This window comes from Melopsittacus undulatus, chromosome Z (assembly GCF_012275295.1).
Source record: "Melopsittacus undulatus isolate bMelUnd1 chromosome Z, bMelUnd1.mat.Z, whole genome shotgun sequence".
In the NCBI taxonomy this organism is placed as follows: Eukaryota; Metazoa; Chordata; class Aves; order Psittaciformes; family Psittaculidae; genus Melopsittacus; species Melopsittacus undulatus.
The window spans coordinates 35,890,480-35,912,464 of NC_047557.1; the positions used below are offsets into that span (position 1 = coordinate 35,890,480).

The window sequence follows — 21,985 nt, forward strand, 5'->3', positions numbered from 1 at the left end:
TCTTGAACAAATAGTTCAAAGCACAGTTCTTGCAGGTTACGTTTTATTATGTCCACATTAATGCCAGCACTCTTCGGGGAATTTGAAAAGAAATACTCAGAATGTAATAGTCAAAACTGCAGTCAGCCCACCAGAAGAAACAGCTATGGTGTGATGGAGGTACATTTGAAGAATAAGCCTTTGTCTTCATGCCATTTTTCATTATTCTAGTTTTCAAGTAAGTGAAACTGGTATAGAGCAGAAAAAAAAGTGGAATAGGCAACTGAGTAGCCTTGGGAAAATAAAGATCAATCTCTTCTGATGGCAGTGCCATTCTCATTAAGTTACAAAATGTCAAACTAGATGCGGTCATTTACATTAGAGTGAGTGTGGCAACTGAGAAAACGTTTGGGCTTCGGAAAATGTAATTTTTAAGACTGGTTAAAGAAATACTAGGGATGCTGGAATATATCATGGCCTTACAACAAAGGCTGCTCTAATCTTCTCTACCCTCTCCCTATAGAATATGAATATTTAATATAGTCCAGAATCATAGCCCAAGTCACAGAATGCAACACTACTTAGATTCACATCATGCTAATTTGATGGAGAGTACTCCAGAGTGGGGGAGACCTGTCCCCACTAGGGGCCCTATCCTGGAATGCAGCACACCATACTGCTGCTGCAATTCTTTGGTGAAGAATGCGAAATGTGCTTTACCGCACTGTTGCTCAGGTAAGCAGATTAGATCAAATGAAAAGAATAAAGCATTTGAGTAATTTTCCTAAGATGCCACCTATTTTTTTGGAAAAGCTCTCTCTGACATGGTTATCATGTAAACATTTTCCAGTAGGGTTTCTATGGAAACAGGAAAAAGTGTGTGCATGTGTGTGTGTTTGTGCGTGTATATGCATATGTGCATGTGTGTGGGGGAGGAAAAGGTGTTATCTTCAGATTGGAAACTATTTTTAGGAAAGCCACAGGTTAAAACGACTGTGACCGAGCACACTTAATGAAATGCTTGTTAAGAAGATGGCAGGGGGAAGGGAGACAATTGGACTTCCCAGAAAGGTAATTTCTGTGAAGGGCACCCTATAAAACATTTAATGAGACAGTCAGTGCTCTTTTAGTCTTCTTTCATTTTCTCATACATGCTCAGTACCACTTTATGAAGTTTTCTCCTTTGTGGCAACCCGCTAAAGGTTAAGAGACAGACTGCTCTAAGTAGAACAAAATCCTTGAGGAAGAAGCAATATCTAGCAGAAGGGAAGGCAATTTCTGTCTACAAATGAACCAGGAATGCCTTTTAGACTGTATGGTGTGAGGAGGTATTGTTCCCTGCTGTGCTGGCTAGGGTCTGGGAAGAGGACCACAGCTGTCTGTCCTCAGCTGAGGATCCTGCTTTTATCAAAGTGCTTCTCCTTACAGTGGAAGTGAGATTATATGAGTCTTACTGTCTGGGACAAATGAATGAGTTGCTAGGGACAGTTTCTGAAAGCCTTTTTGAACTCTACAAGCAGCATAAGGACATAAATTTATCTTGCTGCTCAAGGGACTGGGCTAGCAAGAGGTCAGCTGAAGTTTCTTGGAGGAGAGTGGACTGAAAAGAATGGAATTAAAGGCCTGGGAAAAAGGGAAAACCAAGACAGTGGGGTTGGAAGAGACAGATGAAGAGATCAAAAGAAAAAAAAAATAAAGTAAAATTCACCCAGTTCATGAAACCCTATGAAAGTCATTTACTGACAGTGTCCTCAACACTGCCTTGTATAGTGTTTCAGCCTTGTGTAATTGAAAAAGAAGGAAAGGAGTGAAGAATCTGAAAATAATATAAAGCTGACCAAAAAAAACCGCTAAGAAACCAGTAAAGGTATAAGGAAAACTAAATCATGGCACTTGAAGTATCACACTTTTTAAAAAATACGATTATATTACAAATACATGAAAAGTAATATACGACATAAAATCTATTTTTCCCCTTTTTCCTGCAGTCTTAGCCTGAGACCTTCCTTTTACAAGGGTCTACATCACACTATAATACATAAATAAGATGGGTTTATTTTGCACATTCTCTTTCTAGTAGTGGAACAAAAATTTTTAATGTACTTATTTTCAGACAATGTTAACTCCAATACAGAACTTCATATTACTAAAATTCTTGGGTCTAGGGATTCAGATCCAGGCACCCTAATTTGAATCACTGAAAAGTAAGAAAATCCACAAATATACTATGGTTGTTTCTGAAGAAGGAAAAGCAGGAAGACCATAGTAGAATTTGGCAGTGGAGAAGAAGGAATTAGATCCCTATTCACCCCTTCTGTATCCTCAGTGAAAACATGTTTTAGGAATACTGCTATGTGAATATACCCATTTCCCAGCCCACAGTCTCCAAGACAATTTTTTTTCCCCGAAAAAGGTATATTTGTGGCTTGGTTCCTCAATAAGGATAGTGTTTCTAATTCTCCCAGTTCTGAATGTTCATTACTGGGACATGAGGGCACTAATGGTTAAGTTTTTTTAAGAGGTTTTCTAAAGAGTGCTTATGGGTCACAAAACCATATCTCTGGCCATATACAAGTGGAAAATTGGAGAGAAGCAATGTTATATTATATTTCAAGATTACGACACTATAACACTTCCTTTTGCATTGGAGTAAAGAAAAATAATCAAAAATTCAAGCTGCCAGATTGAATTTTGTCACCCATGCTGGGCACCAAAGAGAACTGTCATGGTTTAAGCCCCGTCGACAGCCCAGAACCACGCAGTTACGCACTGACTCCCTCCTTACTCGCCCCACCCCCCACCCCCCCAACCCCAGCTCCTAGAGGAATGGGGAGGAGAATTGAAAGAATGTAACTCCCACGGGTTGAGATAAGAACAGTCCAGTAACTAAGGTATAACACAAACCACTACTGCTACCACCAATAATAATAATGATAAGGGAAATAACAAGGGAAGAGAATACAATCGCTTACCACCCGCTGACTGATACCCAGCCTGACCCGAGCAGTGATCAAACCCTTCCGGGTTGACTGCCCCCAATGGGCATGACGTGCTGTGGTATGGAATACCTCTTTGGCTAGTTTGGGTCAGGTGTCCTGTCTCTACTTCCTCCTGGCTTCCCCTCCTCCCTGGCAGAGCATGAGACTCACAAAGTCCTTGGTCAGAGTAAATACAGAGCAGCAACTAAAAACATCAGTGTTATCAGCGTTGTTCTCAGGCTGAGAGTCAAAAACACAGCACTGCAGCAGCTACTAAGAGGGAGAAAAAAATTACTGCTACTGCTGAACCCAGGACAATTCTACTCATCAAATGGAAACAATTTATGTTCTCAGTGTAAAATTGAGAACACTTGTTTTCAAAAAGATACAAATTCAAGAGCATTTGTAGGTCAAGACTGACCTGTAATGACTTCGTTCTTGTTGCTCAACTTCAATGAGCTAGGTTTTTAAAGAGAAGGAGAGACTATTGATGAGGACTGGCTGGCATACTATCCTGTACCTTCGGTATTACTCCCCTGAACACAACTGCTCTTAGAAGTGATACCATTGTCTTTGAAGACAGACTATTTCCTAGGGGTATGTAGTGTCTACCTGAAGTTTGGAAAAGCTAGACAGAAGACTTGGGAGGGCAATGACCAATGTACCTTCCTCAAAATCTAATCTTAGTCAAAGAAAAAGGACATGTGAATGCTGTATGATTCTGTTGTTGCCTACACTTCTATAAATCAGGATTAATCTTATTAGTGTCCAGGAAGCCAGTAGACAAAGCAGAAGTAAACCAAATAGCCAAGTGTTAGCTTCAGAGTGATGCCACAGCCTGGTAAAGTGTATCAAGAAGCTGTGCACAAAAAGCTACGTCATATGTTGAGGAAGGGATCCCTGTACAGCACAGAGTAGGCAGAGAACCTTTCAGCAAAATAGAGTCCTAAGTATCATAGAGATCTATTTATTTGTTACATGAATGAGTAGACTGTTTTTATTGAAGCTTTTCAAAACTTCCAATATATATTTTTAAATTTCAAAGGAGATTCCAGCATATCAATAAATGAAACAGCCTGAGATAGCAGCAGCTATCAGATTATCACTGGAAAAGTAAAAATTAGAAAGGCTACTGGGGAGGAACCCAGCACAGGACATCTCAAAATGTTATTAGGGAATTGCTATTTTTTACTGTGAGAGCAGACACCTAAAATTCTTTTTTTCAGACTGATGGAGCTGAATCTGTAGGGAGCTGAATCTGTAGAATCACTCCTCTGTCGGTTACAAACCTCCCTGCTTGCTACATGTTGCCATTTGGATAACGACAAATAATGTACACCACCTCTGATACAGCACAGTAGTTTTTCAATACTTGCCGAAATGAACATAAAAGTTCCAAACCCTTCCTCACTGAAAGTTTAAAATGTCTAGAGGGAGATGAGAGGAAGACATTGCTGAGGAGTGTACTCCTGCAATAATTTTTCCTCCTTTCTGTGGGGTTGCTTGAAATTGAAACCATTGTCTTGAATGATGAGGCTCCTTGACCTTGCAGATTTCTGTACAAGCTTAGAAACTGCTTCATTGCAATGCAAAATGATAGCATATGGACATGGCTGTGACATGTGATTACTTAAGATTGCTTTTCCTTCATTGTTTTCAATGAACAGTCTCAGTGGAAAAGATCTTACAAAGCAAGACCAGTCGCTTTCTTAAGCTACCAAACTCTATTAGAGTCAATCAGATTTTTCATCCATCCCATGTACTGATTTAAATACACCCTACTGGGTTACATCAGGCTATGTCATCCCTTATTAACCTTTGATAACAGAAGTCTAAAAGCCACTCTGCTTTGGATTTTCTTTTTTTTTTTTGGGGGGGGGGGAAGGGGTGGAGGGGTTGTTTTGTTTTGTTGTTTTGTTTCCTTCTGAAGTTAAAAAATAGTCTAAAGACCTATTTTACTGTAGTGGTAAGGGTTGGACTCTCAGAACAGGATCCAAATGGATCTGAAAATTGATCTTTCCTTACCTTAAAGTGTTGAGTGTTGAAATGCAGTGCTGAGAATCTTTATTACATAGATTTTATTAATCTCATTTACATAAAAGTAACGCTTTCTTGGGCTGACATGGGTCTTTAAGTGGCACGTCACTCTGAACAACTTAGAGTAACAGAAAAGGTGATTTACTGTTCTTACTACACTCTCCTTCCCTTGGGAGAGTTATTAGCATTACTGATCACTCAGGATATAAAATTTACCCATATCTTTTACATCCCCTGATGATCTCTGACTTTGACTAACAATTTTCTGAAGTTATAAATAACCAAGTATCAACTTGCTATAAACCTGGGATGATTCAAAACAAAACATGGCTATTTCCTTGTTTTGCATTATTTTGCTGTATGTAAATGCAACACAGCTCATCCCACTTTTAATAAGGCAAAGCACATGTTATGGTATAGACCACTGCTCAGCCATCTCTTTTAGTACATTCTTGTGTCACTATGGCCTCAAGAGAAGGGTAAGAAATAAAATTGTTCAAACAAAACCACTGAAGCTTCTGTGTCAAGGATTATTTTTAGAAGACTTTCTCTATCTGCAGCTTTTGCTGTCTCAGTCTGAAAGAGCAGTGCCCATGTTTAGCAAAATCAATTCACCACCACTTTTCCACTTGTTTGCCCACCTGGGATGCGTGTGGTATTAATAATTTTCTTTAAAAAATTAAAAACCTTACAAAAGGGCCTGTCAGGACCAAATTTTGTAGTCAGCAAAACTGGGAGTTGCAATGTGTTTAAGAAAGAAGCTAGCTCAACTGTATAGCTGTTTTAGTAGACATTGTGCAAGACAGATACATTATGAGTTAGTTACAATTTACCAAAGGTATACACTAAAATAAATACATTTTAAGTGTTTAATTACTTCATTTGCAGGTTTTAACCATATGCAAGAACAGTCATGCAAACACTAGTTTACTGTACCTCATTCACCTTATTTTCTTAGTTGTCTCAAGATAAAGGAAGACAGGCTGAGAAGTTTTTGTGTACAGCTCATCATTTACAACTACTTTTAACTATCTCACGAAGCACAACATGACACTTTCAAGAGAACAGGTTGCATACAATGGTGATGATAATCAAACAGTATCTATTAGCTATATTTAGGGTTGTGAACATCTTATCTGATAAGAAAAAATACATTTCGTAAAACAATACTTTCGAGAGTACCATTTTGCCTTATGCTGAAGGGCAGGAGCACAAGAGAAGAGCTTTTTTATATGGCAAACAGTACATTTGGCTCAGTTGTAAATGAAGATTAAATGCATTGTAAACAGTTCATATTAACAGCTTCTTGCTATTAAAATGTATACTTTGGTGAAAAGCACAATCAAGCATGCAATGTATTTACCAATATTAAAATAAAAAGAATAAAAAATACATTAACCTCTTCTTCAACATTATGTGCGATTCCATTCTGCACTGGTCCTGAATCACTTGGTGGTGTTACTGCAACTTCCACTTTCACACCTTTTTCTGTGTCATCGTCCATAAATAAGAGTGGGAAAACAACACAAGAAAATATTAAGTAACATATCTATTAGTGAAACTGCTGTCATATATTGAGTAAAAGTAAACCATCAAATACGGATGATGGACCAATATTTGCCTTTAAAAGAGCCAAACATTTTGTCTTCCATTCGACCAGTACACATTTTAATAAAATTCTTTTGAGTGATCAGCTTGCATTTGAAGAAACTATTCTGCTAGTACTCGTGTCCTAGAAAAATGTACATTCTTTACAATATTCAATGCTCTTTTTTATGCTAGACTCACTGAAACTAATCCTTCACGTAAATACTGACATATAGCATTCTCCCCAGACATTAAAGAAGGCAGCATGTTGCATTTACAGGCAGGAGGATATATTCAGTGAGATAGAAATTTTATAACACAGTAACCCCTGCAATTAGTAATTTCCAAGCTGTACTCATGTTCCTTCTCATGCAAAAATGTGTGAAAAGAGTAAATAGATAGTCTAATAACATGCAATAACAGAGGATGATCTTTAAAATAGAATCCTGTACTCCTTGTGCTAAACTTTTACAGGAATTAAAGGGATAAAATTGGGCCTTTAGTTTCTGATAGCAATTTATTCAAATTTACCCTTTGACTATCACAGAAATCTCTAAACAGGAATTACCTCTGTAAGTATGTACTAGATTTTTGGCAATGGCCAAAAATCCCTTGGACAACATAAAGTTATTGGGAATAGCAATATGAAATGTCTAACTCAAGTTCAACATGCTTCATGGTGTGCTTTTACGTACAGAAGTAAATGCAGCTGTCTAGTTACGTTACTCCTATCCTGAGATTCTATTAAATTAAAAATCCAAGATCACAGCCACAGTGGAGTGCCAGACGACTTGTAACTATTTCAGTGCATGTGTGCTGTCTCCTAATCCCACAGCTAACATTATGGCTGTCCCATCCAACTGCTTGATTTTGGAAGCAAATAGTACAAAGGCTGTTTCTTTTGTGACAAGGGTGATATCACATAAAACATATTCTCCTAGGGCAGCTCAATAAATTATTTAAATTATCACATATAAGCTGTGAGTAACTTTTGTCTATTTCTGTAACTGCAATACATATCCAAAATTAGCATTGCTTTTTTCTATCCAGCCCTGCCAGGAGGCTTTAAAAGCCTTAACTGACTTTCTCTTCTTGCACTTAACTCCCATCCCATCCAGAAGTTTTATACTCTTTTGCACAGGGAATCAGAATTTTTTACTAACATAGCACAAATGAAGTAGAAGGAGAAATTAATCCCTAAGGATTTTCAAGAAAAATGAAACAGCTAAAAAGGCCCACAGGAACAGGTGATAAATCTGTACTGCTGCTCTCACCATGATTAGCAGCTCCATTTTGCCTTTCAGTGTCTTCCACCTGGCACTTCTTTTTGGCGATCTTATGCAGAATTGAGGCCTTTTCCTTGAACTTTCCTAAAAAAAAAAGCATTTTCATTATTTAAGTGCAGCCATTTTGAGATGCAAAGTTCCTTTGCCACAGCTTAGACTCCATAAATCAGTGCTGATAATCCACTGCCATCCCTCCTCAAACAGCAAATGTTACTAAAACTAACTGATGTTTTCATATATACTTTTCTCCTTTTTTGTTTTTTTATGGATTTTTTTTATTTTCTATTATGAGAATTCAGCAAGAAATTGAGAACAAATGCTATTATTTTTCTTTGAAAGCAGTCAGTAAAGTTCCACCTATAAAACTGCAGGTGTAGGATTTCAGGCTAAACAGAAGATGAATTTGGCCACATGCAAAGACTTATGGTCAATGGCTCAATGTCCAGCTAGAGACCAGTAATAAGTGGTGTCCCTCAGGAACTGGTGTTGGGACAGATCTTGTTCAACATCTTTGCTGGTGACATGGACAGTGGGATTGAGTGTGCCCTCAGCAAGTTTGCCAATGAAACTGAGCCATGTGATTCAGTTGATACGCTGGAGGGAAGGAATGCCATCCAGAGGGACCATGACATTCTTGTGAGGTGGGCTGATGCCAACCTCATGAAGTTTAACGATGACAAGTGCAAGGTCCTACGCCTGGGTTGGAGCAATCCCAGGCACAGCTACAGGTTGGGCAAAGAAGAGATTCAGAGCAGCCCAAGAAGAAGGACTTGGGGGTGCTGGTGGATGAGAAAATGAACATGAGCCAGATTCAGGGTGCGCTTACAGCCCAGAAAGCCAACCATATCCTGGGCTGCATCAAAAGGATTGTGACCAGCAGGTCGAAGGAGGTGATCCTGCCCCTCTACTCTGCTCTTGTGAGACCTCACTTGGAGTATTGTGTGCAGTTCTGGTGTCCTCAACATAAAAACATGGAATTGTTGGAACAAGTCCAGAGGAGGACCATGAAGGTGATCAGGGGCTGGAGCACCTTCCATATGAAGACAGGCTGAGGAAGTTGGTGCTGTTCATCCTGGAGAAGAGAAGGCTGCATGGAGACCTCATAGCAGCCTTCCATTATCTGAAGGGGGCCACAGGGATGCTGGAGAGGGACTATTAGGGACTGTAGTGATAGGACAAGGGGTAACAGGTTGAAACTTAAACAGCAGAGGTTTAGACTGGATATAAGGAAGAAATTCTTTACTGTTAGGATGGTGAGGCACTGGAATGGGTTGCCCAGGGAAGTTGTGAATACTCCATCCCTGGTGGTGTTCAAGGCCAAGTTGGACAGAACCTTGGGTGAAATGGTTTAGTGTGAGGTGTCCCTGCCCATGACAGGGGGGTTGGAACTAGATGATCTTAAGGTCCTTTCCAACCTTAGCTGTGCTATGATTCTGTTCTATGATTCTATGAATACAGATAAATCAGGCTGTTATAAACAAACCAAAATAGTTTCAAGTCTCTATTAGTATCATAAGACAGAATTTCAGACGAATGCATACATAGCATGATGGTGACTGCAGTCAGCTGTGTCACTTTGGACTTAACTATGTGTCTGTGATTTCTACAGATACTTCAGAGGGGGAAGAAGAAATATCCAGAACACAGGATTTCAATACAGCTTCTCAAAGGTAAATTTTCTTTTCAATCTGACAGGTGCTTTTTGTCTCCTATGAGGTTAACCATGCAGCTCTTAGTCTAGACTGTTTCCACAGCAACTCATTCCATCCTAAGCCAGGCCTCAGGTCCTCTCACTGTTTATTGACCACTGAGTCCAAATGACACACTCAAGCTAGATCATGTCAAAGATGGCAAATTTTAAGTGAAATTAATTTAATCCTTCCTCTACAGTGGTTTATTTTTCTATGTAAGGATTCTTTGGACAGCTTATGACAGTTTGTGCAGTGTAGAAAGATTATATATATGCCTTTATTTATTTATTTATTTATTTATTTATTTATTTATTGTTACCCTCATTGCTATTGTAAGTCTTTTTTAAACATTTTAAAAAGTGTAACTGGTGAATATGGTACAGTACCCTTCTAATTAAGAATGTTATTACCAGTACACTTCTAATTAAGAACACTGATTACCACACAGGACAGTTTTAGTTCTCTATCTTCAGTTAAAAAATCCATTGAAAACTGTTGGTGCTCTGCAGCAAAACCAGCACAGGCTTAAGAACAAAAGATATTTCAGAGGAATCACAAAATTGATTAACAGTAGGAAGTGACAGTGAGAAGTCACAATTAACTCAGCTGGATAACAGTAACTATTTCCAAGCTAAACCAATAGACACACAAAAATAAATGATTAGTCAAGAAAGAGATCCCCTCTTCCCTCTCCCAAATGGGAAGTTCAGCCCCCTCCACCAACACTTTTGTATGTGAAGAAACATATGCACAGTCCACAGAGACTAGCTGCTGTCATTTGCTGGGAAGTGGAATTTGTCAACAGAAAATCACTTGGAAAGTAATAAAAATGCCACAAAGATTTGATAAGTGGTACTGTCCTTTTAGCAGTCCCTATATTTTCACTAACTCCTCATGTTCCAAAAAAAAAAATAATTAGCCATACACGAGACATTGCAAAGATTACCTTTTTTGGTACTTGGCACCTAGAGTAAAATTGCCTATAGAAGATTATCTAGCTTTAAATCATAATAAATAGAAAGCCACCTCTTTATTTCAGTGTGCAGGGTGAAGTGACAGAGATTTTTATTAGGAAGGGAAGAAGAAACAAAAGAGTTAAAGAAAGAAAAAAAGAAAGGGAATTGCTTGGGATATCAGATAAGAGAAAGAAAAAACAGAGGAAAAAATGCAAATCCTATTTCCAAATAAGTAAGCTGAAATGCTAAGAATTAAGTCTATTCCTGGTCTCTTTTGAAACACTATAGGCGCTTGGGAAGTGCTTATCCAGAAACGTGTAGATACTAAAAGATGCCACCATAATTTTCAAAGAACATGTAAGCCAGTTTGACAAAAGATTGCTTTAGGTTTCAGACTCCAGCTCAGCTATGTATGCTTGAGAATTTGGCTTGTGATGCCCCAAATACACAAATGTATTTTTTGCAAGCAATGCAAATTATGTAACTGAGATATTTTCTGAATGCTGAACCATCCATGTTTCTACCATGTCTCCAGGATGGTGCAGGACCTTGTAACTTAAGTTTCAACTAAAGAAGTTAATTAAAATGATACAGAATTGTGTAAGGATATTCTAAATTTTTGTTTGAGATTGACTGAAATGGTTTAATTTTTTTTTAATAGAAAAAACTTGAGCCATTATTGAATTGCAAAGAAACTGTCTCCACAGAGATGTACACTATTTAAATTAGCTTAATTGAAGTTGTTTTCAATTTTTTTCATATTTCTAAAAGGCTCCTCCCCATCCTCAAGAAGAATTTCTTACCTTGACTTTTAACACTAAGTTGTACTGCTTCATTCCAGAGACTGTTCCACATTTATAAGTCACTGTCATGGAAACTAACTTCAACATTTGAAATAGAACTGTGTTTTGGTTTATTTGTATTTCTCAGTACATACATGGTTCGGCCTATATTGTTTTACACCATGGCCTTCTATTTGATTTACTCAGTGTAGGTAAAACACAGCGTCAGGAATTGCCCAAAAGACATAATATTGACTATGAAAAGCATGAAACTAAGGCAAAAGCCGTAGTTCTAGCCTGCATGAAGACAGTGAGATGTAAGAAACCAGCAGAGATATGCCTCCTCCCTCCCTTTTCCTGATGTTCTTCTCCTCCAAAACAAACCAAAACTTTTTCCGCAAAGGTGAAGCACAGAGCCACAGGAAAAAGGACCAGCTCAGGATGTTTCTAAGTCATTCAAATTTACAGCACCTCCCAAAGCTCTCATCTTAGATCTTCTCTCAAGCCTTTTTTCTCATCTTTAGATGGGTTTACTAAAACATTCCATAGGAATTTTATGTTGCTCTTCTTATTTCTAGGAGAAAGTAGGAGCTTATGTTTCTTTTTTAACAGTCCTATGCTGTACTATGTGTTTGACTAGCTAAGAGTAATTTTCACACCATCTGGTACCGTAAAAGTTTAGGTAAATGAATATTCTTGATTCCATGGACCCAAAAAAGGATAGGCTGTTGTAGAAAATTCTTAATTTATTTAGATTCACTGAACTCAGATGGATTTTGCAGTTTATTTTAGTTTACAAAGAATGGGTAGAAGGAACAGGAGAACAAGGCCAGGTGACCAGCAAAGAAGGTAGCTTAAAACCTAATTAGTTTTATTTGAATATATGCAAGCAAAGTAGTATTGTATAACATAGATATGACTTGATCTGCATGAGTATCTCCAGCTGGCACCAGTTGACAGAGATTCTCCTCCTGATCAAGGATATGTTTAAAAACCAGTCCTTTTACTACAATGTGAATTGCACACTACAGATTCCCTGGGTCAGGAAAGCTTGTGCTTTGACTGGAAAATAGTTTATCTTCAGAAATTCACTATTTAAAAAAAAATCATTACCATTTGTCTAGTTTTCAGTATCAAGCGCATATTACTGCATCTATGCAGCTATCACCAAGTTTCCATGAGTTTGAACATGTCAAATCTGTATCTTTTGAGCAACCTGAACCATACTTACCATTCCTGCTTGCGGCCAGTTGTGGAACACAACTAGTGAGTCACAACTGATCAATTTCAGAAATCCACCTCATGTGCTTTCTCCTTCAACTTTAAAATCCCGCAGAAGCATAAAATGAAAATGTATGTAATTTTGTCACCTTAGAGGCTGTAGGTGAAGGTGATCTGATACCACAAATTATTGTGAGGGTCTCTTCCCAGGGTAGGGTATATTTTCTCTTCCAGTTTGGCCTGATTAATCTGCAGTTTATTTAGTCATTTTCAGACCAAATAAGAGCAAATTCAACAATAGATATCAGCTTCTAAGATATGGAGCACAATGGCACTCTGGCTCTTAGGTTAAGTGTTGGGACCTAACTTTTACTTCTTGTTTCTGTTCTGAGGCTGAAACAAGAATAGATGTGCCTGTGCTTCTCCACTGCAGGACTACCTACCTTCACTCAGGGTTTGAGGACATGGAGGTAAGGATGTACTACTTTAGAAAAAAAATCCACATATTTGTAACTGGGTTTACATATTCTTGTGACAAACTTTCCATACAAAATGTATAAAAAGGCCAGTCAAAAGAAGGAAAGAAAGAGGGAAACAGATAATGCCAATAAGCATGATCCATAATGAAAGTTATTATATTTCTGAAGATCCAAACAGCAAGTTTGATTGAAATACTTCTGGGTTGTATCATACTTGTACAGGCATTTTCTCACAAACTGCTACATTTAACTGACAATGGAGTATTTATGAACATCAGAAGGCTACTAACACAGTGACTTTTTTTTAAATGATAGATTAAATACTTTAGCGTAAAAATAAAAACCTTAACATTCCAAACTCTGGTTACAATGAGAATTGATCTTCACATCTTGTTTGTAATGAAGACTGAGATAAAACATACTGCAAAAGCCTTAGCTCTAGTAGCTGTGTCTAATTGACCTGGGCTAATGACTTATTTCAGGTGCTTGAGATAAGTATTTGAACAACAGAGACAGCACCATTTGCCTTCAGATGGTGGATCTGGGCAAAGGAGGATGATGAGGCCGAACTGCCCAATGAGCTCATGCCTGCTACAGAAGTAAACAGTATCTTCCAATATCAAGAACAAAGGTGCAAGGAACCATCTCCTACAGCCATCCCCAGAATATTACGGTTATATTTGAGTATCAATACCAGATACAGACAGTGGGAGATAGTCAGAAGTTACCACTTTCTTTGTTATGCCCTGGAGAAATGATCACAAGTAAGTCATATAAAGGTTTTCTTAAAATCTTTTCAACTTCAAGAATAATCTGAACTAGTAAACAACTGTGGTTTTAAAAACAGATAATTAAATTATTTGCCTTATATCCCCAACATTAAAAATAAGTAGGAATAACAGCTAACTTTTCCACAGGCCTCAGGCTTCCCTCTATCCTCTGTCCCTAAGCTGAACACCCATGAAACCATCTATCTGGCATTATAATCAGAGTGCTGGACAAGAGGCTTTGATCCTACAATCAGGTCGTGGTCCAGAAAAGCTTCCAAATTATAGAAATGCTGACTGCACTAGAACTGAAAGCATGGGTTGGAAATTCTGTACAAAATTAACTGCTTTTCCTAAATTAGTGTAATAACCTGCAGTGCTTTTGAATCAGCAGAAAAAAATCCTGAGATTTCACTTGGTCCAGGCTCTTAATTACTTCCTTCTTGATTGCTAGAATCAGGGTTTTAAACTGTATAATTTTTGCATGGCAATTAAGCATACAATTAATACCCCAGGAACAATCATGTCGATATTTTAAAGTTTGTTCATTACTTTTGAATAAAAAAAGTTCATTACTTTTGAATTAAACTGAAGTCCTTTAACAATTGTTCTCAAACTGAATGATTTGAACTTTCATAAGTTAATTCATCTTTTTCAATGCACTGGAAAACAGAGCATAAAATAAACATCTACAATCAATGTTATATTATGCTGTGTAATTTGTAAGTTTGACTTTGCATGTATGTTTCTTAATAAAAGCATTTAATTGTATTTCCTTATCTGAAAAAGCAAAATTGCAATGCTGAAAACAAAAAACTGAAAAAAGAGCCAAAACTGATTGCACCATCAATGAAGACATGCAAAAAGAAGTTTTTTAAAAATGGAAAAACTGAAAATAGGACTATGAAAAATGAAGAAAAGAAATAAACACATAGAAGGGGCTTAAAAAGCTCATACAAACAATTCTAAAATATTTCTTACCTTCTTCAGTCATTGTGTCATAATATTTTAGGTTTCCATATGATCCAAGCTCTACAACATCACAGTAAAAGACACAAAGATAAGGAACCAGCAGACATTCAAGAAATGTACACGTTTTTGCATGTGCTTCATAAACTCAAATAGTGATTATGCAAAAAATTCTGCAGCACAGTGAAAGACAGATTACAGAAATGGCAGTGCTTTCCCCGCCTGAAACTTCACAAGTCACTGGCTTTAGATAAGTAACTTGCTAAAGTGATATACAGAAGCACTGAAATCTAAAATTTAGCCTTCCAATCTGTTGCCTCATGTAGGAAATAAAACAAATATAGGCAGTACTTAATCAGCATGAACTTTGGAAACTAAGTTCTTTACACATTCCCCAGGTCAAGCACTCAAATATTTATGCATCCAAACTGAATAAAAAAATCTCAAAACATATAACCTAAGGAATTGTTCACAATGCTTCCACAAACCAGTGCTGATGTTGACTTGCTTTACAGGGTTTTTTAATGCAACAACTTTTGTCACTTGTGAAATCAGAAAAAAACTGTATTTATTGCATTGGGTGGCATGAGACCTAAATTAAATAATTAAATAGATCTGATGATATTGCATTACTCTATTCTAGCAAGGCAGAGAAAAGAATGGAATGCAGAGATCTCCAGATCTTTAAGGGTACTATTATTTTTCTGTGTGATATTGATTGAAATTACTTTTTTCTTCAGATGTTGCTATATTTATAAACATATATATAAAATACAGTAATTAATGTAGGTCTACAAACAGGAAAAATTAAAATTGAGCTCAAGAAAGAATTTGCAAATGATTCATATACGGAATTTGTGGATGATTTCACTCATCGTTTTATGTAAAGCCTTAAAACTGATCTTCTGAGCATCTAACCTTTGAGAGGTGTAAACATTAAAAAATGGATACCTAACAGTTCCAGAAGTGCAGTTTTCCTTGGAAATATTCTCTCTTTATGCTTATGAATCAGATAAAGCACTTAAATGTACAAATGCTGTCCAATTGCTTTGTTTTTAGCCTACATACCTCATGAGCTTTCAATATTTTTCCACAGAGGTTAATTTCAATAGAAGCCTGGCTATTAATTTTTAATGGTAAAATTCTGTGATGATGTGCAAATCTGACACTTTGAAAGATCTGTTGTTTTTTAACCTATTTGCAGATACCTGAATCTGCCAAATTAACACTTCTTACATCATTTGCAGAGTCACAGAACACTTTATGACATGTAACTAAAAAATACAGGATATTAGCACTGTTACATTTTAAAAATAATTATGATTGGATTCTTATAATTTTTTGATAGACATACTTTATCAAAACCAGTTACAAATACTGATGTACTCTTACTCATACAATGGAGTGTCTTACTTGCATATAATTATAACCAATAGAATATGACATTACTCTAAGTCTCTCTTGAAGCAAAGGAAGCTGTTATTTAAAGACATATTTTAATATATTGCTTTATAATGGTGTATAACACATATACTCTTTTGTAAAAATGTTCCTAGGGTTACAAAATAATCTTTGTAGCTGTTTTTACATAAAAGAAGCTATTATCCTACCATCTTGACATTTTTCTTAAAGATTTGTATTGCTGACCGGGGAAGAGTTCCCAGTAACTTCTGTATGGTCTTCCCTGCATACAAGCATTTGAGACTACATGTGCTGTTTAATCGGGGCTCAGTATCTGATGACTCTACAGTCAGAACCTTTGCTTCAACTTATTCGTACTAATATTTGCCTTGAGGTGTCTGGGGTCCACTTTCCTAGAACTGGGGTGATTGATCCGCTGGAGGATGAGGCAGGATTAGAAAACATATGCCAAAAGGAGTGCAAGAGTAATCAGGGAAAAGGAAGTACATGCAGGAAACAACACTGCCATGTAGGGGCTGTATAAATCATGGAGTAAGAATGGGGGTGCAGAAGGACAAAGTTGAGATGAAGTTTCTAGCATAGCAACAAACTTAAGAATTAACAGGATGATGATGAGCATGAGGCCTCTGATTTAACAGATGAAGCAGAAGAGGTTTCAGAGGCAGCCAACAACAATCACGAATTATGCTGTATCTCCATAGCAAATAAAAGCAGCAGCAGAAAGGCAGGGCACTTGATATAATGGCAATCCAATTTAGATCTGTTTGCTTCCCATCTGAAGTGAGAGATACAAGAAAAACAGGGAAGAAAAAAGGACACTATGAACTTCTGCAGAGGTGAAAGAGAAAAGAAATAAAGAGATGCATGAGAGTGTATGATGCTGATGATAATCATATCCTGGGCACTTCAGCAATTCAACATGCCAAGGATTAAACTAGGTTAATTCTTGCAGTTAGCAACATTATTTCCAGGAAAACTCTAATCTTGCTGGTGATTGCATTCCTCCAAGCCTTTATAGTCCTATACCCAGAGCAGAACATTTTATATAATCACCAGCCCACTGACTGCAATGCACAATAATGATGCCAGAAAACATCAGCTGCACATATTCATATGAATTATTTTGTGGATTTCAAGATCATTTGGGTCAGCGTTGCTCAGCAACATGAAAGGCCTGCTTTTATACAGTCTGACTCCAATATATGTTACTGGCTTCTGCTGTAAAATCTGATCTTTGGCATTTATTTTTTAAATAATAAGATTCTGTTCAATATGACTCTAAGTAAGCTGAAGCTGAATTGAAGTACTTGTTGAAAAAAAATATAGCATTGGAAAAAGTTCTCAGCTTTAAAAAAAACCTGACTCTAAATGGAATTGGAAATCTGAAATACTGTGACAAAGGGTACTTAAAAAAATAACCCAAATCCATCACTACTAAAATTTGACAATTCCAGTTTCATGAACATGCTATGTGTTCTCAGACTGACAGCCAGTATCTTCATCCCTCCTTGTCACATGAAACAAAAAGCATGAAGGATGCAGCTTAACAGCTGATCCTCAACAGTGACAGTCATTGAATTTGTTTTTTCTGTTCTGCATATTTTTACACCAGAAAAGAACAGAGGGTTCCTGATAATCCAGTCTGACACTTGTGAGGGATTACAATATTTGCTTTATTACCTACTGTTCTCTCCAGTGTATGTAGGTACCACACAATGTCAAAGTAAACAAGAATAATGTTAGTCAAAAGTGCTATATTATTTTTAATTTCAAATCAATAACTAAATTTGAAACATGATTTTGCCAGCAGCAAATGATTTTGAAATTTGAAACATGATTTTGCCAGTGGACAAATGAAGAGCTACAGCTGTCATCTTTGGCATGGTCTCCAGCAACACCCTTCTCTCTAAATTGGAGACATGTGAATTTGGCAGATAGATTGTTTGGTTAGATGGTCACATTCAAGCGATTTAGTGGTCAGTGGGTCAACGTCTGGATGGAGATCAGTGACAGGTGATCACTGTCCTCCAGGGGTCCATAATGGGACCAGTACTGTTTAATATCATCATAAATGACACAGACACTGAGACGGGGTGCATCATCAGCAAGTTTGCAGATGACACGAAGCTGAGTGGTACTGTTGACACACCCAAGAGATGGATGCTATCCAGAGGGACCTGGACAAGCTCAAGAAGTGGGCCCATGGGAACAGCATGAGGTTCAACAAGGCCAAGTGCAAGGTCTTGCACCTGGGTCAGAGATAAGCTGTCAATACAGGCTAGAGGATGAAGGGGTTGAGAGCAGTGCTGCAGAGAGGGACTTGTGGGTACTTGTGGATGAGAAACTGAACATGAGCCAGCAGTGTGTGCTCACAGCCCAGAAAGCCAACTGTACCTTGAGCCCAGAAAGCCAACTGTACCTTGAGCTGCATCAAAAGAAGTGTGACCAGCAGGGCAGGGAGGTGATTCTGCCCACCTGCTCTGCTCTGGCAAGACTCCACAAGAAGTACAGTGTCCAGCTCTGGAGTCCTCAGTACAGGAAAGACCTGCTGGAGAGGGTCCCTAAGAGGACCACAGAAATGATCAGGGGGATGGAACACCTCTCATATAAGAAAAGGCTGAGAGAACTGGGGTTATTCAGCCCGGAGAAGAGAAGGCCCTGGGAATGCCTCATTTGAGCCTTTCAGTACTTAGAAGGAGAATAGAAAAAAGATGGGAACAAAATTTTTAGTGGAACCTAGTGCAATAGGACGAGGGGTAATTGTTTTAAAATAAAAGAGGCTAGATTTAGAGTAGAAGAAGTTTTTCACTGTGAGGGTGGTGAGACACTGGAGAGGTGGTAGATGCCCCATCCCTGGAAATATTCAGGCTAGATGGGTTTTGGAGCAACCCGTCTAACTGAAGATGTCACTGCTCATTGCAGGATGGGTTGGACTAGACAACCTTTAAAGGTCTCTTCCAAACCAAACTATTCTATGATTCTACCATTCTGTGAAACAATATACCTAATTACTCAGTCTATTTTCAAAATTCACTCACTAAGTATTGTAGGTACAGTCTGTTATGAAATACTTATTTCTGCTTTTTAAGCACTTTAAAAAGTGCTGCCATAGAAGGAGAGCATGCCAGTATTTCTCTTTGTTTTCCTTCTCCAAAGATCTTTTGATACACATTATGTTAGAAATAATCCGTGCTCAGAGTTTCTCAAAATAAGACAAACAGCTATTTTAGAGATAGTAACTTGCATTGCTAGACATACGTACCCCTTCATGAAGAATGCATACTCATACTCTCAAAATAAAGTAATGCATTGTGGGGTTTTTTTTGATAAGTATAACATTTTCACTTTGCATAAAAATCATATTTGTATAACAAATCATGTCACAAAAAAATCTCCAAGGTGATTAAATAGCTTCAAACTTGACAGATCTTTTATTCAAAGCAAAACTGCTAAAAAGAAATTACTGAAGACAATCCCTGAACTTTCAGTGCAAATCCACCATTGCATTTACTTGACCTTCCTTGTGTTTGACTTCCACAATCATGAAGGCGTAAGGCATAATTCTGTATGAGCATCAGTGGGAGCTCACCTTAAAAGGACTTGTGAGGCATTCTGGAGCAAGCAGATGGAGAGCATATATTTTTCCTGAGTTTTCATACCCATAAATTGAACCTAACAAAAGGCTAAATATGTAAGATGTAAGGGAGAAGTGAAATGAGAGAGTAAGGCCTCAAAACTGATAATGAAATTAAGAATGAGCATGCAGCCAAGAACTGCAATTTAAAAACCAGCAAATAATTATCAAAAAGAATGTAGACAGGAAGCCTAACAAACTATTCAAAACAGATGTGAATTTTTTGTGTAAGAGGCTGCATACATAATTCTGAAAGTCAGCAAGTTCCTGATAATTAAGGACATTAATTTGGTAATCCACTCTTCCCCTTTGAATCTTTTTCACATGACCTCTGATTTATACTTTCTGTTGTCATCAGGCTCAAAAGAATCTCCTTTTTCTTAATTGCATTTTTTTAAAAGAAGGCTGAGGAGTTACACCAAAGAACATAGAGGAATTCATATTATATCATCAAGAAGGACTAGCTTGTCTTTCCCTAATCTTTACTGTTTCTTCTAGCTGTCAAGGTCTTGAGAAAATTCAATTAGATGATCAGAGACTCATCCATAAATAAAACATGAAGCCACATCTAAAGTCTTCCTAGATAAGTTGTAGTGGCTATCTAATCTAAATTGGAATCAAAGCTTGATTTGGTTTCATCAGTGATGTTAGATTAGGAACAAAGAACTCTCAGTGCTAAAAATTTGTAAAAGATGCAGTAGAGATTAACATTACAGGTATAAAATGAGAGTCCTAACCTCTAGCAGATCTCTAATAAAAGAGTAAACTGGGGTTGTGTAGTGTGGAGAAGTGAAGTTTAAGGGGGAACTTTACTGCTCTCTATAACTACCTGAAAGGAGGATGGATGGAGGTAGTGGCTGGTCTCTTCTCCCAAGTAACAAGAGACAGGACAAGAGGTAACGGCCTCAAGCTGCTCCAGAGGAGGTTTAGACTGGAAATTAGGAAAATTTTCTTCATTGAAAGGGTGATTAAGCATTGGAACAGAATGCTCAGGGAAGTGGTGGAAACACCATCCCTAGAAATGTCAAGAAAATGCATGCAGATGAGGTCCTTAGTGACATGGTTTAGTGGTGGACTTGGCAGTGCTGGGGTACCGGTTGGACTTGATGATCTTAGAAGTCTTTTCAACATAGTTGATTCTATGATGATGGCTTTGAGCATAGACTATTTGAGACAAAACACAATCCCACAAACTGAAGGGTATCAGGCATTGCAATTTTTAAAAAGAAAGGATTTTCTTTTTAATTAATTTTCTCTTGGAGAACCTAATTTTAATTTTGATTGCCACCTTTTATGAATCCCATAAACTTCTTAGCCTTTTCATAAAGTACTTATACCCCATTTGAGATAGACTGGGACTGCTGTTGGACTTCATGTGTATTATGACTGCAGAATGAAGAGGAGAGAAAAGAAATGCTGTTTTAAAAAGCAAAAGACTTTTTCTCTTATGGAGTTTATAATTGAATGTTGTAGACTACATTTTCACTTGTGGACCTTCAAGCTGCCATTTCTTGCAGAATAGAGGCTTTGTCCCTGAGCTGGTGCAGTGGAAAATACAAAGCAACTTCTTTTGGATCTCAGTAACATAGTAAAAAGTAACAGTTGCATGCATTTTGGAATTACATCTTCTTGGATTATGCTGCTACCAGTGCTGCTTTATTAACTGTCCTAAGCAAATAAAGAAAACCATATGAATGAAGACTTCCAGGTACTTGACCAGTAGGCAATACACTGGGAGTAACTAAATTATGTAATACTTTGTGCATCTGAGCTCTAAAAACACATGTGTTTACCTTTCATCTTGTCTTTAAATCTCAAATCTTCTATTCCTGTTCTCTCTCCTCACGTGTCCTTACTCTGTTTCTTATTGTAGGTGTTTTTGTCATGATAATAATCTTATTAAAGTTGTCTGCTTTTATTCTAATTAGTTTACTGCAATTCTATCAAATTGTAGTGTGAATAGAAATATAATTAAAAATTTCTGCAATCACACCAATAGAGTTCTGGGCAGCTCAGGATAGTCATAACACCCCCAGAAAGATCTGCCTTATTACTTTGCTCTTAATGCAATATTAAAATGAAGACCAAAATCCCACTGTTCTTACAGTCCATACTGTCTAGCAAATCTTTGTGTGGTGAAAAAAGGAAATTTGTCAAAGTATCTACAGGGTTTTAAATCATAGAGTTAAAGATCAGA

General features: G+C 37.4%; 1 protein-coding gene across 1 annotated transcript in view; it reads right to left on the reverse strand.

The window, feature by feature from the left end:
• Positions 1-21,985, reverse strand: part of SLC24A2 (solute carrier family 24 member 2) — a 115,375-nt gene that overhangs the window by 16,472 nt on the left and 76,918 nt on the right. Inside the window, exons 5-7 of the mRNA XM_034072843.1 lie at positions 14,745-14,795; positions 7,856-7,951; positions 6,394-6,482 (exon numbers count right to left, since the gene is read on the reverse strand). Coding sequence (XP_033928734.1) covers positions 6,394-6,482; positions 7,856-7,951; positions 14,745-14,795 — 236 coding nt within the window. The remainder of the gene's footprint in view (positions 1-6,393; positions 6,483-7,855; positions 7,952-14,744; positions 14,796-21,985) is intronic.